At 39.4% G+C, this 17,633-nt stretch overlaps 2 protein-coding genes across 3 annotated transcripts in view; one reads left to right on the forward strand and one right to left on the reverse strand.

Annotated features, from left to right (window-relative positions):
• Positions 1–2,103, reverse strand: part of DTHD1 (death domain containing 1) — a 187,747-nt gene extending 185,644 nt beyond the window's left edge. The window contains exon 1 of the mRNA XM_073608971.1: positions 1,955–2,103. The gene's annotated coding sequence lies outside the window, so the exon portion shown is untranslated. The remainder of the gene's footprint in view (positions 1–1,954) is intronic.
• ARAP2 (ArfGAP with RhoGAP domain, ankyrin repeat and PH domain 2) overlaps positions 1–17,633 on the forward strand; it is a 604,561-nt gene that overhangs the window by 18,770 nt on the left and 568,158 nt on the right. For both annotated transcript variants that reach the window (XR_012237041.1, XM_073608952.1), the window contains exons 2-3: positions 6,422–7,165; positions 9,536–9,600. Coding sequence is in view for 1 of the 2 variants with exons in the window: in XM_073608952.1 (XP_073465053.1) it covers positions 6,492–7,165; positions 9,536–9,600 (739 nt within the window). In the remaining variant the exon portion in view is untranslated. The remainder of the gene's footprint in view (positions 1–6,421; positions 7,166–9,535; positions 9,601–17,633) is intronic.

Below are 17,633 nucleotides of genomic sequence, written 5' to 3' on the forward strand. Positions count from 1 at the left end.
TCCCCCATGTTCTCCACCTCTCCCCTGTGCTCTCCACCTACCCCCCGTGCTCTCCGCTTCCCCCATGTGCTCTCCACTTCCCCCTTTTCTCTCTGCCTCCCTCCCATGCTCTCCGGCCCCCCTTTGCTCTCCCTTTGCTCCCCACCCTGTTATCTCCAACTTCCTCCCTGTGCTCTCTGGCCCCCCCATGCTCTTTCCCAGCCCCCCTTGCCCCCAGCAGCTCTGCCGGTCTCCCCCTCCCCTCTCCCAGGGGATACATCAGGATGGAGAGTGGGGAAGGGGCCAGTTACCATGTCATGGGCTGCTCAGTCTAAAATGCCAAGGCCTATTTTTTGTCACAGTCTGAGCCTAGTCCCTTGATGTTGGAATCAGAATCCCCAGGAGCATGAAGCCATATTTTCTTCCCCCCGCGGCTCTGTTTAGCTATCTGGGAATGAAAAAGAATCAGGTCTTTCTAGGCATGGATAAACATGTGACTCACAGGAAGTGACAGTGCTGATAAAATTGTGATTGTCCAGAATTGTCCATAGGGTGGGTCATCTCTTCAGCCCTGTGTAAGCTATGAATGGAGGAGCAAAAGAAAGTTAAGTATCTGCCGTTGTAAATGAGGATATTAAATGACTTTAAAGTGAAACTAAACCCTCCTATCCTTTTCAGCCAAGGAAGCTGCCATCTTAGCCTATGTTTTTTTTGCAACTTCCATCTGGCATGATACTGCACATGTGATCAGTTATGACACCAGCCATTTCATGGTTTGACAGTTTGGTTGAAAGCACAACCATTGTGACAGTTAGCATTCCTGGCATGCCAAGAATATACGTGTTTTTAGAAACCGTAAATGATGGGTTTTGTTCCAGTTTAAAGTGGAACTTTACCCATAACAACTTGATAAAAATAATGTTACATTATACATTCCATATTAATAAATCTGCTACCAAAATTAGTATGTGTTGTAAATTGCCTCCAGCATTGTTCCTGTTTCTTCTAGCCGGTGGCTGTAATTTTGCTGAAGCCCAGAGCCCATGGACAGCAGTAAATAGAGAGCAACTGAGCATGTGCAGAGCAGGGTGAGACAATGTGTTACTGGATTTCAAACAGTATAGGCACTTATTTTTAATGTTTTACATATACAGCTTGAAGTGATCTAGCTTGACTTAGTTTTCTGACTAAAGTACCACTTTAAAGTGAGCAAAAAGTATCCACTTGTTGAAAAGGAATCCGGGAGCACAAATATGAAGTGACAGTCCCTCCACCTCCAAAATATTCACTTCACTCACCTCATGTAATCGACCCCTGAGCTAACAGGCGGTCACAAGTGCAGGTCCCTCACAAGGGCAAAGTACAGCAGAAACTGGTCATTCTAAAATTTCCAATACGATACACCAGAACCAAACACCAGGACTATACCAATAAAAAAGAGATCTAAGTGCTCTCCCTTAAATTCTTCCAATGCTTTATTGAAATGAAGATTTCTACTCAGATTATATCACTAAAAACAGGCCCATAACCCAGGACACTGCACTGTGTAATATCTTAGTATGGCAGCGGGTGACGTCATCTGAACGTAGCTCCTCCCCCCGTACGTGTTCACCAGAACTTGCTCAGTTGGGTGGAGCTACGGCGTTACCCGACATAATTTAAAAAAGCTCTGTTGCTATATCAACAACTGACGCCGGAAACGAGCAGAAAATACCACAGCCCCGGACTCATTAAGAAATACAACAACAAATAGCAGTGCAGGTCTCAATATAAAATGTAAAACACAATGCAAATCCTCAAATAGTCCTTTTGAGCAAATTACAGCTCCTTGTGAGAGATATACAGTCTATTTGCAGGGCAGCCTTGTAGGGGGAGGTGAAGCCACTTCAATATGTAAAAGAGAAAAGAAACAGCAACAGGCGCCTCTTAGTAAGATTGTAATATTTAATGACAAGTTAGCATTAAAAATACTCACATGTAACAACATGTTTGTCCAGCGCAGGGGATTCCAGTAAGAGCCATGGATGATCTCTGCAGTCTACAGTGGAAGAAAGCCTTGTTCCTCTATGCTGTCGGCTAGTCTGTTTGCTGCGGACTTCTGGGATTCAAACACAATCCAGAAGGAGGCTTGCAACTCAGCCAGGCAGTAAAATGGAGGGCTGGAGTGCAGAGTCAACAGTATGTGCTGTACTGCCATTAAGCAACGCATTTCAGAGCATGCGCTGTGGGGCGCGCTCCTTTCTCAAGCTAAAGTAAATGGATCATGTGCAGCCTATTTAAGTGCTTATGCAGCACTGCCACCTAATGGTTAGAGCTAATATTGCAGACCATATGAATACAACAGAAATGTATCTATGGCATCTAAAACAAGGGGATAAAAGGGAATTGCAGTGTGCATGTGTGTTATGCTTCACTATAACTTGCCTATATTATAGTCACTTTTCTTAGATACTGGATAATAAATTTATATGCACATATATTACAGAAAATATATATATATATATATATATATATATATATATATATATATATATATATATATATATATATATATATATATCAGAGATAAAATAAAATAATATAAAAAAATTAATTAATTAGATATAATATATAATATAATATATTAATTAGATATAATATATAAAATTACACATACATGTACACACAGTAAATTTGGATGTTGTTAGGGAAATTCTTAAAATCTACATAAATATGATTAAAGTTAATATATCAGGAGCAGGGAAAGGAATTATTACACTATTTATATGGAAATGATTGATATGTATGTGATATTATATATTAGTAATATAGGGACTGACAGACTGTAGGACCACTGGCAACGGTAGATGACTACAAATATATATATATATATAATATATGTATTCATTAATAAAATTATTGCTATATTAGATCATCAAGAGTATTTTTTTTAGAAAGGGATACAGAAACAGGAACTAATATTATTATAAAATGGTAGAGATTTCCAACTCTTCATTAATTCCCCCAGGGTTTAAAGTGTCTAAAGAATAGATCCAGAAGGTCTCTCGTTCGCATAATTTATAAAATCTTTCTGCCGCAGGAAGATTTTTGGGTATTTGCTCTATGACCCATACTTCGAGACCTTCTGTAGATTTAGCATGATATTCAGAAAAATGCCATGGGACACTGTGCTTGTCCTTACCTCCTTCTATCTTTCTCCTATGTTTGCCAAATCTTTGTCTTAACGGGCATATGGTGTACCCCACATACATAAGATTACAGGGACAACTGAGGCAATATACTACGAAATCAGAACCGCAATTGTAGAAATCACCCAGCACGTACGTTTTTCCTTTTGTGGAGAACTGTTTTTTTTCCATGTTCGACAAAACTACAAGTTTTGCACAATGCCTTTCTGCATTGAAACATGCCCTTAAGCGGAATCATATAGGCCTGTGCTGGTGCGATTTTCTTTAATGACTTTAATTTGCTTGGTGCAATTTTATTTTTATTATTGGGAGCCTTCCTATAAGTAATTCTGGGATAATCGGGCAAAACTGGTCTGAGGTGTGGATCCTCAAGAAGAATTGGCCAATGCCTCTTGAAGATTGCCTCTATTTTGGAGAAATCGGTATGGAATCTGGTGATAAAACGCCCAGATTGATCAAAACTTTCATAATTTTTGTAATGGGCCAAGGGTGTATGTTGTAAATAATGTTTTTGGGCCTGGTCAACTAACAATTCAGGGTAACCTTTATCTTTAAGTTTGTTTCTAAGTAGGTGGCTTTGTTCCATGTAATCTGATTTTTTTAGTACAATTTCTCCGTAGTCGACAAAATTGTCCTTTGGGGATATTGTCTTTCCATTTTTTTTAATGACAGCTCTTATAACGTAATAAAGAATTTCCTGCTGTAGGTTTGAAGAAATTCTTTGCATGTATTTCATTATTGGTATGGTAAAGGTCAAGATCTAAAAATGCTAATTTATCTTTATCCACAACATGGGTAAAACTAAGGCCATATGGGTTATTATTACAATGAGACAAAATCACTGACAACATCATCTGCACCATCCCAGATGATTATAATGTCGTCAATGAATCGTCCATAAAAAATAAGATGCTTGTGGTATGGATTATTTTGCCAAATATATCCTTGTTCCCACATTCCCATTGCCAGATTTGCGTAAGAGGGCGTGAAATTGGCACCCATAGCTGTTCCCTGGACCTGCAAGTAGTACTGATCATCAAACACAAAATAGTTATGCATCAAGCAGTACCTTGCACAGTCCAGGATAAAGGAAGCTTGTCTGTTACTCATATATGGATCTTCAGATAAAAAGTGACTCAGTGCTGTTAGTCCGAAGGTATGAGGAATAGAGGTATATAGTGAATTGACATCTAAGGATATCCAGGTATATTCGTCTTCTCATCTGTATGGTTTTAACTCATTAAGGCTTAACGAGTGTAAGCGCTACAAGCATCAGACAGGCAGAAAAGCCTCCTGTTAAACAGCATAGGAAATCTGAAGCAAGCAGTCCTATGCCACAGCACAAAAGGGAAAAATAACCCAATCAAGGCACCTATCAGCACCTTATAACAATATGTAGAAAAATGTATTATATTCCTAAAATACAGGATAAATAGTAGAGCCACTAATGTGCCCCATTCAGAGCCTTAATGCATAAGTACACATATAAAAATCAGCACTTAATGTTAAATTATAAAAATGAGTTCAATGATGATCCCTAAAAATTCATAAGGATAAATACCCAAATAAAAAATTCCTATACACACCATTATCTGCACCCACTGTCATCCTTAACAAAACAAATCCATGAATAGAAAATATAAAATACATAAAAATAAAAAACACAAAAATGTAAAAATTTTTTTAAAAAAACATACAAATTGGAAACAAAACAATTTAAATCTCTACGTCTACATGCAATCCTTCAGTTGTTAAAACCTTTGTTTCAAAAATCCAGAAGGACTCTCTTTGGCTGAGGTGACGGATATAGTTATTGAATCTTTGTTTCAATAAAGCATTGGAATGATTTAATGGAAAGCACTTAGATCTCTTTTTTATTTGTATAGTCGTGGTGTTTGGTCCTGGTGTATCGTATTGGAGAATTGGAATTTCAGGTTTCTGCTGTACTTTGCCCATGTGAGGGATCTGCTCTTGTGACCGCCTGTTAGCTCAGGGGTCTAATACATGAGGTGAGCAAGTATTTTGGAGGTGGAGGGACTGGCACTTCATATTTGTGCTCCCGGATTCCTTTCCAACACATTGATTACTTTCTGCTTACCTTATCTGAGACTTGTGGTTCACTTGTATTTTCATATGGACTTTGATATATATGTGTGTGATTGATTTATTGCACTGCACTTCTTTTTTAATTTATATTTTTTTATGGATTTATGTGAATATCTATAAGTGTTCAGGTGGCATGTTGTTTTAGTTTTATTTGCACTGATTGAATTTTTATCTATCCACTTTAAAGTGAAACTTTTGTCAGAAAATGAAGTCCTGCTAGATCACTTCGAGCTGGCTCCTTTTGCATGTCTAGCTATTTAATACATTACAAATAAGTGCCTATAATGTTTAAAATACAGTAATACACTGTCTCATCCAGCTCTGCACATGCTCAGCTGCTTTCCATTTTTAGGTATTTTTAGGCACTGCAGAATTTGTAGAGGCCGATCTGCTGACCGCCTTAAAGTGGAATTAATTCCCCTTATCCTTTACAGACAAGGTAGCTTACTTCTGTTTGTTCTGCCACTGCCATGGTGCAGAACAAATGATCAGTTATGACACCAGTCATTTGATGGTTTGACAGTTTTGCTGAGGACACCGGTCCTCAGGTTCTGCTTTATGATTTACTGCTGTTCAAGGGCTCTGGGCTTCAGCAAAATGGCCGCCTCCAGCAAGAAGAAACAGAAGCAATGCTGGAAGCAATTTACAGCACACACTCATTTTGGTAGCATAATTATTAATGTGGAATGTATGTTCCTTGCTAAAGAATATTATTTGTTATCAAGTTGTTATGGGTGAAGTTCCACTTTAAGAAAATAAAGGGCACACATGTATTAAAGAATTTAGTATTACATTGGAATATTCTATTATCTTAAAACATCTGCAGTGGTTTCCACCTCCTGCTGGTTCTTGCCTTTGCAAAAGACTAGGAAGCATATTTACAGATTTTACATGCAGTACCAGCTCCTGTAAATTGATATATCTAAAGAGCTAAGGTCTTGCTAATGTTTACAAGGGTCTGCAAGAGTTTCTATTCGCATTGTAAATTCTCTCTAATGTTTTATTTTTAAGCATGCATAAAATAGGCTTTATTCTTTGAACATGTTTCCAGCTGCGTAAGAATGATTAACTTACTTGTTTATCTCTTTATTCTTTTATTCACTGTATATGCATGTTTATAAGTGCGCATTTATGTTTTTATTTTCCAGGTACTGAAGACTCACAGAAAACACATCTGCCTTTGTCTACAGACAATGCATTATGTTTTAGAAGTTCATAATGACAACCAACAATAAATACGATGTTGACCAGATGCTAACTGATATCCATTTAGAAATTTATCATCCGCTTTTTCAGACAGCAGGCTACAGAACAATATCAGACTGTACGCAGTTAAATCATGAAAGACTTCAAACAATGGGAATATCGCTTACTGGGCATCGGAAAAGGATTCTTAAAAAGATACAAGAATTACTGGAGCAGTATTGGACTCCCGAGGATGACAGTGTTGGTACAGTGAAGACAAGTGAGGACAGATTATTAGAACATGACAACAACGTGCTGCTTTCTGAACAGAACTTGTTTAAGACCAGTGTACTGGCTAATGCCCTACCTGAATCCAACAAAAACTGCACAAATTATTTAACAGATTATTTGACAGTTGGTGAAGGTGTTTCTACCGACTCCAAGGATAAGGACCAGGACATGTGTCCTGAACAATCCAAAATATCTGAATATGACGCAACACTGGATTTCAGGGAAAAAACTGACTCGAAGAACTCTAGTTTTTTTGAGTTCCAAGGATCCATGGTTGAAAATGATTTATATGGAACAAGGGATGTGGGTGAAGTACATAAAACTAAAACAAAGAGAGTTCCAACTCGATCATTCATATTAAGAAACAGACCTGTTCCAGATTTACCGGTTTCTGCCAGTAGTACATCCTACAGCAGGTGAGTGAAGAAGATTTTCAGACAAAACTGATATTAGGGCTTAGCTTAGGGCTTGTTATTCAGGGCTGGGTTGCTGCATAGTCAACACAGGCATTGTCTAGAGTTGGCAGGGCTGCCAGAAGCCATCCATACATCATGTTAGTGTAGTCATACCCCCATAGGGGCTGCTGAATATTGTGGTTCACCCTTCACCCTGCCCAGCCCGACATCCATCTCTCAGGCACTCAGAGACATAGAACAGGCCATAAGCTTTGTTTTTTTTTTTGTTTGTTTTTTTTTATATTTTTTATTGAGGGGATTGAACTTGGATGGGAAAAGGCAAATTATGGGATGCCCAGAAAGATTCAGTATAACTAGCTTGGGACTACTATATACACTCCTGCTTAAGACCTCTTTCCCTTACTCCTCCAGCACTTCACTTGCTGCAGACCATTACTCATCCAGTACTTCACTTGCTGCACACCGTTACTTCTCCAGCACCTCACTTGCAATTTTCCGGACCAGCTAGCACCACAAGGTTGGGCCTGACACTAACTCAGCCAGGCCTTAGTGAATTGCCTTTTGCGGGCAGGGACCCTGGGCCCCTGTGATGTAGAAATAGTTGTGGTGCTAACTGTCCTCAACACGATTTTTTTACTCTATAGAAAAATCTAACCTCTAGCACCTAACTCACTAGAGGGTGCTACATTAGTAATTTGAGTAACTAATATAATAAAAGGTTTCAAACTGCTGCCCTACCTGCCAGGACCAAGAGTTGGGTCTTCATCGTTATTGTGCTGACATAGTTTGTGAAGCTGTGTTTATAAACTAGCATTTATGCACTTATGCACTTACACTTTGACTATAGAGATCCTCTCATGCTGTGGGGGCCATATATTAATTCCAGGGTAATGGCATGTAGTAAAGCACATGAACAAGTTCAACCTCATTGCCCCCTGAGCAAGTGTGCACCTGGTAGTGGAAGAATGGATGCTGCTTCAACTATGGATACTCACACAGTTGTGGTGTTTCATGACAAGTTCCAGTACGGAGGGACCAGTGTTCCCAAACTACCAGATTGAAATTTATTGACGCGACACCCCAAATTTACTGGCACATCCAAGTTTTTACTGCCATTTACAAAAGTTACAGTTTTAAGTGCAAATTTCAGTATTTGGAGTACAAACATGTACAATATGCAATTAGCAATGTGGTAGATATTAAGGCAAAAAACATATTTCTTATTTTATTTTCGATATAGTAAGTATAAGTAGCTCAGGGACAGGACAATAAATTAGAATGGACTGGCACACACACATGAATTTTAACCCCCTGGCTGGCACTGTGCAGATCACACTGTAGCAGACACTCGGATGGTTTAAGCTGACTCTGGACTGGAACTGCGCAAGCACAGTTCGAGCCAAATGTCACAGCCATATTTTTTACTTGCAACCTTTTTCTGTCACTGGCATTTACTGGCAGGAGAAAAGTGCCCATTTTTTACTGGCTGCCAGTAAAAATACTGACAGTTGGCAAAATTGGGAGAGACAAAACTGTAGAATTTATTTTTTAATTTAAAGGCACGCAGAGGGCAAAGGACAAGTCACTAGTATTACCTGTTGTTTCCTGGCAGCGGAGGGAGAGGTTATTGGTGGACTGAGTTTCTGTACTGGGAAGGATTTGGGGGTTAAACCATTTTTGGTTGCAAGATATGTACTCCTCAACTCTGCACACACCTCAACCCTGCACCATGCACACCTGAGCCCTGCAATCTGTACACAGTGCACTCCTGAACCATGTACTCTGTATCTCTGTATGTAGCACACTCCTAAACTCTGCACTCTGTATATAGCACACTCCTGAACTCTGCACTCTGTACGTAGCACAAACTCTGTACGTAGCACAAACCTAAACTCTGCACTTTTTACATAGCAAACTCCTGAACTCTGCATTCTGGACATAGCACAGTGGCATGCTCTCCCTCCATTGAGGTGGGGAAAGAGGAGAATCGTGTTTGCGTTCCAGCACCTATTCTTTTAGAAAAAAAGCCCTGAGCATCACAATAGTGACTTTACCAAATCACACTCCGAATCCAGTGAGACTAGCAGCTAGAGGCAGCAGTACACTGGAATCTCACATTGCAGAAATACAACTATTAGGCCATGGGCATGGGAATGTTTAGGCACAATAAGTGCACTGTAATTTTCGGAGTAATTCAAGACAAAAGGTCAATTTTTCAGTGTACTGCTTATGTGCCATTAACATTTCTAGAGATTTCCTATAAGATAGCAAATCTTCACGGTTTTGAGTTTAGGTTCACTTTAACATTTGTTATAATATAATGTATTTTATTACGCAGTCTGATTCTTGTATTTGTTTTCTTTGTTTTAGACATTCTGGGGAAATTATGACACATACCAATTCCAAAGGAGATTTTACTATCAACTTAGAAAACAGTAAGACAATCTTACACAGCAACTTGCATAAATTCATCTACAGTATATTCTAAACTAATATAGAGATGGAGTGAATTTTAGCTAAGATTTACAGCAAGGCAGCTGTCACCAGGTCTGGAGATTGCCTATGCTGTATGCACACAGTAATACAATGGATTGGGTTGGCATACAATACTGTTGAAGTGCACTACTTCTTCATTTAGGGAACTGTCAAATCTCATCACGGGAATGATTTACTAAATAATATAAGTTATGCACCTGCTCAGCATACATGCATTTACTGTGCACTGGGATTTTTTATTTTTTTTGTTCAAATGCAGAATAATTTATTTGTCATCAAATGTACAGTCTTTGTAAAAAAAATGCAATAAGTTCTGGATTTATCAAAATTACATAATTTAGGCTGCAAAGTTATAATTTTAAATGTGTTTCACCTATCAGCATTGTTATAAATGAAATAATAATGTTGGAATCATATTGATTTTGTAAAGACTGTTTATTATGCTCAGGGACATTAAAAAAAAAAAAAAAAAAATATATATATATATATATATATATATATATATATATATATATATATACACACACAATTACATAGTACATGTTCTAAGTAATATTCCATTCTAATTATGTATCCCTCTTTACCACTAGAGGATAGAGATTTTGGCCTCCTATTTCTCTATATCTTTGTAGCTTCCCTGCTATAGGCTGGGTAAATTGAGTACTATGGGCTTTAACCAGCGGAGCTGAAATGTATTTTTCAGGATGCCTGCCTGTCGAAGAAGTCAAGTATGGCTGAGGAGGAGATACATATTTGAAAGGATCTGGTCAAAATCTCTCTTCCCTTAGGCTTTCCTTAGGAGGAGACCTGTGTATATGGGAAACTGAAACTTGTGCTAGGCCCCAGCATATGCTATGACCTGGAAGCTTTTGGGAGAGATACCCCTTGAAGCTTTGCTGGAAAAGGGATCACTTACTGAATAGTGTTGCAAGGGAGATGGGCAGAAGCTGCCATCTGAACTTTGTGAGAAGGACCTACAGTGTCTCCTACAGCTCCAGATTTTGTACAATTTTCTAATTGAGGGTAAGACACCATATGGAGCTATAGAGAGCCTGTGACTGCTCTCACAGAATCATAGGTTCATTTGGCTGCCCCTTCCCCCATTATCAGTACTACTTTTTGGTTGCTGCTAAAGGACCTGTCACTGCTGGGTTTTTCAGGAAGCTGTCCTCAGAGAATTCTCCTCCCTGTATTTTGTCTGTGTTCTGCAATAAACAGTAAAAAGACCTCTGGACTAGAGTGAGTTTGTAGATAAGCTATTGCATCTTGTAACAGGGTGGGCAGCCTGTGGACAGGTAGGGGGACCTAACTAAATCCAGCAGCTCCTTTGGGAGTCATCAATATGTCTTGCTACCACCTGTAGCAAAAGAGCTGTTGAGTTCAATAGCTCAAGCTAAAATGTACACACAAATATTTGAGTTAGCAAGCAGTGATTCCTTTTTTGTTGCCCAGCCTATACATGACTTTTCCAAAGTTTTAATTGGAGAAAAGGTGTCCTAATGGAGATTATGGGTTATCTAAGGAGAGATAAAATAATTTTCTGGGAATAAGTTGTCATTTATTAATTTTTTTTGTTAAAGATTGTAAAAAACAAAAAACAAAAAGAAAACTTATACAAGCTCTTGAGCGTGCTCCAACCTAAACGGCAGCTCAATTTGAAAGCAGAAGCTGTTCCCTAACTGTTATAACTGCTTGTTATAGCATCCATTTATTATAATTGTGTAACATTTTGTCATGTTACTGCCTGCCACTGAGTGTACATTTAGCTGCAACAAAGATCTATAGTATAAAAAAGCAAAACGAAAATGAAAAAAAAATGCATTTAAATTGTAAATAAATTCACCAGGAGTGTACCAACAATATAGGTGCAGATCTCAGTCTCCGCTCTAATTCATCCCAAAGCATAGGTGTGCGCAGGTGGTGTACCGGGTGTGCCTGGGCACACCTTAATCACCCTGTGTGGCGCAGATTCCCCCTGCTGATATTTCACCAAAGCCCCCCAATAGGGCTCCTAAAAAATTGTAAAGAAATAATAAAATAATAAAAATAAAAAACTACTTACACTGTCCACTGCCCTACTGACACCAACCTCCGCCGTACAGAAAAGTCCACTGCCTATTAACAATGTCCATGTTTTAATACATTTGGGCTGCGCACACCTATGTCCCAAAGGTGTTCTGTGGGGTTGAGGTCAGAATGCTCTGCAGGCCAGTCAAGTTCCTCCACCCCAAACTCGCTCATCCATGTCTTCATGTACCTTGCTTTGTGCACTGCTCCAAATCATTTGGTGGAGGGGGGATTATGGTGTGGCTTTGTTTTTCAGGGGTTGGGGTTGGGCTTGGCCCCTTAGTTCCAGTGAAGGGAACTCTTAAGGCGTCAGCATACCAAAACATTTTGGACAACTTCATGCTCCCAACTTTATGGGAACAGTTTGGGGATGGCCCCTTCCTGTTCCAACATGATTGTGCACCAGTGCACAAAGCAAGGTCCATAAAGACATGGATAAGGGAGTTTGGGGTGGAGGAACTTGACTGGCCTGCACAGACTCCTGACCTCAACCGGCTAGAACACCTTTGGGATGAATTATAGTGGAGTCTGTGAGCCAGGCCTTCTCGTCCAACATCAGTGCCTCACAAATGCGCTTCTGGAAGAATGGTCATACATTCCCATAGACACACTCCTAAACCTTGTGGACAGCCTTCCCAGATGAGTTGACACTGTTATGGCTGCAAAGGGTGGGACAACTCAATGAACCCTAAGGACTAAGACTGGGATGCCATTAAAGTTCATGTGCGTGTAAAGGCAGGTGTCCCAATACTTTTGGTAATATAACGTGTGTATACATACTGCTGCTTGGATGCAGCTCAGCTTTAAATTGTGCAGTGTTATGCATACAGTATCTACTGTGTAAACGTTTAGGATTCTTAAAGAGGAACTGCAGTCTGCTCACATAATTTGTAATAAAAACATCTTTGGCATTCTGAAGCTTCCCTCCAACCACTTTGCATATTATTCTATATATACAGTGATTCTGTACTTGCCAAATATGCTGCAGAAATCTCCCTCCACTGAGTCTGGCTGCAACCATTTTAACTGCTGCAGTTCTCATTGGCCCTCTTATGACTCACCCCCCTCCCTTCCTGGCAAACTCGAAAAGTGACGAAAGTGAGTGAGAGTGCTGTGCATGATGTCATAAGCCTAGGCTAATGACCAGACAAGAAGCAGGAAGTGGGCTGTATAAGGTATTTACTGGCCGAAAAAAAAATGTTTTACTATCCAAAGTTAAAACAACAAAGGCAGAAGATTTAATAGATGGAAAGATGAAAAATGACTGAAGGTCCGCTTTAAGCATTGCATTTATTATTTTTTCATCTTACCCATAGTATATGGCTCCCCAGCATAGTGGCTTATGCTGCTGACTTTATACACTACTTTCATTCTGGGAATTACTCTCACTGGGATCAGGTCCACGTGGAGTTAGTATGCTGTCTCTGTATTTCTGTAGTGTTGCCTTGGGAATTTAGGTCTTTCTCTGATATTAAAAAATATACTGCCACTTTAACTGGCTTAGAAATATAACTGGCACTAATGTTTGCATGACATGGGGCATCGTAATGTTAGCTTTATTGGTGCAGGAACTGATATCATGCTTCAAGGTACAACAGTGAACATTTTATGATGTATGCTATTATAAGTCCAAAAGGTAATGAACATATGATTTAGCATATGAGTTTTTAAAAATGTAATCATGGGTGTGATCTTTATTCAGCAACAAGGATGTGTATGATGGATTTAAACTAAAAAATATCTTACTGCACTACTCTAATAAGACCACAAGAGGTCCCAATAGGCAGTAAAGATAAAATTTAACTCAGCACAAACAAAATGCAGAAAAAGGAAAGAACCAGCAAATAACTGTCCATTAATAGTAGATGATCAGTTATCAAAAATGGGACAACATTGCATATAATGCCTAAAAATCTCAAAGCATTAGACTGGGTAAATTAATATTTAAACATGGAGCTTGTATGTAATATAACCCTCATCAGTAATGAGGAAGTGTATGATGGATTATACTGTAAAAAGCAATGCTGCAGTACACCATAAGAAGTCCGGAAAATCAGTGAGGATAAAAAAAAATGCGCAAAAACACTCACAATACAAGAAACCACAACTGCACATAAAAATTAGATACAATATATAATCAAACATGGGAGAATGATATCCCTGCCAGAAAAAAGAAGGTTTAAAGGGGCACAGCTGTTTAATTTTCATAAGATCCATTAGACCAGAGACGTGGCTGAGCAAACCTTTTTTACATTTTTTTTTAAACCAGGGCGTATTTAGTATCCTAATTCAGCTTCAAGTCTGAGCTCTAAATCCTCCCCCCAACCCCCTCAAGATTTAATTTTAAAATGAGTTTGTCTTGTTGAACTAGAAAGGGAATTTAGTGTAAAATATGCTTTTCATAGTCATGAATACATATTTTTTGTGTTTATTTTGGCACTCCTTGCCAGTCAAAGCACTATATCAGTGCTAGAGTTGCCGATCTTGACAAGCCATAATAAAATAGAGCAGATGGAAGAGGGGAATTAGCTTCTGGGGATTCTCTGCCTGTAGAAGAAATGTAACTGCTGAAGATTTCTGTGAGACAGAGAGGGTGGAAGATGGAAACTAAGACTGCAATAGAAGTGTGTTTTTCTCTGTATCCAGCTATGACTGAAGGGGATTTGTATCCCTCCAAGCAAAGCAGGATGCTCAAAAAAGGACATTTGTTATTTTATGAGATTTATTGTTATGTGATGGTTTGTATGACTCTCGGAACTTCCCAAGCTGCCATCTTGCTTGTAAAGTGACTGGAGGGATAGTAAAATCTTTCTTTCCTGACACAGTAACAGACAGCTCTCTTGGTTCAATTCATCTTCAACATTAGTGGCTTATAAAACTGTACAAAAATTCCTTAACCCCTACAGTTATTCTGTGTATTCTGACACGGTCTACAGGTCCTTTTATAATAGTGAAGAGACTGCAATTAGACATCAAGCATTGAGGCAACCATTGCGGGCAGACAAGGGATTTTGTTTTTGAAATGCATTAATAATAACCCAGCCCAAAACATGTTGCTGCCGATTTCTTAAATAAACCAGGTCAGCATGATGGCTACAAGAGATCTCATATGAGACCTTCTTCTGAAAATGCTGGTTTGTTAGCGGTTATGTTGACCCTCTAGCTTCAGTACTTACTGGTGGGGAACAAGTATGAAGATCGGAGAAGTCAGAGCAGATGAGTTAGAAATCATTTCATGCATATTTGTTTTGGTTTTGAAGAACTACATAAAAGCCCTGTATATTAAAGGTCCTAGCACACCCCCTTCTTAACATCTCAAAATTTCATACACCAGTGGTGGTCAACTTTATTTTTTTTTTATCCAAAAAAAACTTTTTTTATTGAAAAACTGATACATGCAGTCCAGAGGTCTTTCAGGTAAGACATATAAAATAAATGAAAACATTTCCTGAAAAGGTGAAGACATAACACAATACATTTCAATATTGATATAGTCCCCATCACCACATAAAATGCATTCTATGTCTAGTTCCGCAGCGCTCCCCACCCACTATCCATATCTAGCTGAGCCATCCGCTCCATTTTGAAGCCAATGCAGAGTTCAAAGTGCATTTAGCCACTGTTAAACCTCAGTAGTCTGTCCATGACAGGTCATCCGGGGCAAGCCCAGGGGTACCAAGCCATGGCTCCCAAAGTTTTTAAATTTTTTGGAACACCCCCTATGTTGATATATGATTTTTTCCATTCTCAGTATATTGCCTAGTGCAGTAATCCATTCCTTAACTGAAGGGGGTGTCTCAGATTTCCAGTGTTTCATTATCAGCTTACGGGCCACAAAAAGGGCCCTGGTGAGGGCTTCTCTGACATTAGGGTCCCATTCCAGTTCATCTAGCAAGTTCAAAATGCAGTGTCTAGGGTCCAATGGAATTGATACCCGAAACACCGCACCCAGCATATCCGTCACCCCTTTCCAATATACATGTAGTTTGGGGCACCGCCAAATCATGTATATTAAATCCCCATGGTCTCTCTTACATCTAGTACATGTTGGTGTGGACAACAGACCCATATTATGCAATCTGTGAGGTGTATAATATATTATCAGGAGTGTATACAGTTGTGTCAGCCTTTGCGTTACATTCAGGGAACATACGGAAACTGACTATAAAGCTTCCTCCCATGATCCTCATCCAGGGGCCCTACATCTATCTTCCATTTTCTTTTCACTGTCAGGGGGTGTTTTGTGAGGTATTTATGGAGTAATGTGCTATAGCTCTGGGAAATGAAACCTTTAGAGGTCTCTGCTGCCTTAAGCTGAGCAATAAGAGGGGTCGAGTCCATATGCCGTTCAGAGGTTTTTGATTGAGCTATAAAAGCATGTCTAAGTTGCATATGATAAAAAAGCATGTGTGCTGGCAGTCCGTAAAGCTCCCTCAGAGAAGCAAAAGACCGCAATTTGCCATTACTTATTATTTGCGTTAAGTAGAAAACACTGAACCTCTTCCACCTCTCCGCATGTTGTAATTTGGCCAACTCTGGATAGGAGTCATTTTCCCAAATGGGGCTTAACTCGCTGATACCTGTCGCCTCCTGCAAATACTTAGTTTTATTCCATACCTTCTGTATTAGGGTATATGTGGGGAATTTTTTGTGAGGTTTTCCGAAAGCCAATGCCTCAAGGGCGGTTGGAACAGATTTTCCACCCAACGTATGGAGCATTATATACTCTGAAGCACTGGGGTTTCTGTCCGCAGGGTCTCCCTCCAAATCCATGGTACCTATCAGATGTTGCAGTTGCGATGCCAAGTAGTAAAGCCATGGATTCGGTAATGCAAGACCACCTTCATCTTTGGGATGTTGGAGATTTTCTAATTTTATCCTAGGGGGTCTGTTTTTCCATATCAACTCACGAAAAATGGTATTCACTATTCTAAATGTCTTTCGTGGAATTACTACAGGTGAATTGTGTAATATGTATAACAGTTGAGGCATAAGAATCATTTTCACTAGATTCACCTTGCCCGCAACTGACATACATAGAGCATTCCAGGTTTTAACACGCGAGCAAAATCTGACCAACAGCGGGGAAATATTTAACTGACTGTATTCCCTGATCTTTGGGGAAATCTGTATCCCCAGGTATCTAAAGGAGGTAGCTATAAGTATATCCCCCACCTGCTCTTCACTTTGTAATTGTAGGTCATCTATCAGCATTAGAGCTGATTTGGTCCAATTCACCCATGAAATGGACATTTCACCAAAACCGAATCTTCTCATTACTGCCCATAAATATGGCCACTCCACATTGTCAAAGGCTTTCATAGCATCTAGTGACAAAAGAGCCCTCTTACCCTTGTTATCAGCCTGTGATTGCATGTTGAGGAATAATCTTCTAAGGTTTATTGCTGTAGATTTGTTGGGCATAAATCCCGCCTGATCGGGATGTATGATTGAGGAAATTGCCCTATTTAACCTGAGCGCCAGAACTTTAGGTAATATTTTTATATCGGACTGTAGTAGAGATATTGGTCTGTACAAGGTCCACTGGGTTCTTGCCTGGTTTTAGGATTAACACTATGTGGGCCTTAGACGTAGATGAAGGTAGGGTATTAAGCTCTCTTGCAGCCCTAAAAACTTCCAGTAACTTGGGAAGTAGTATCTCAGAGTAATTTTTGTAGATCTCCATGGTGATGCCATCCCCCACTGGAGCTTTACAGTTAGGGAACTCTGCTACTGCTGCTTGTAAATCCTCCAAAGTTAAAGGGGTGTCTAATTCTTCTTTCTGGGACACCGAGAGAGTCGGAAATGCGATTTCATCCAGGTAACCGGACAGCTCCCCAGAACTATACCTCGAAGTTGAACAGTATAAAGTTTCATAAAAACCAGCCAGCGTTTGCAGTATCAG

The sequence above is a fragment of the Aquarana catesbeiana genome, linkage group LG01 (assembly GCF_042186555.1).
Source record: "Aquarana catesbeiana isolate 2022-GZ linkage group LG01, ASM4218655v1, whole genome shotgun sequence".
Classification (NCBI taxonomy): Eukaryota; Metazoa; Chordata; class Amphibia; order Anura; family Ranidae; genus Aquarana; species Aquarana catesbeiana.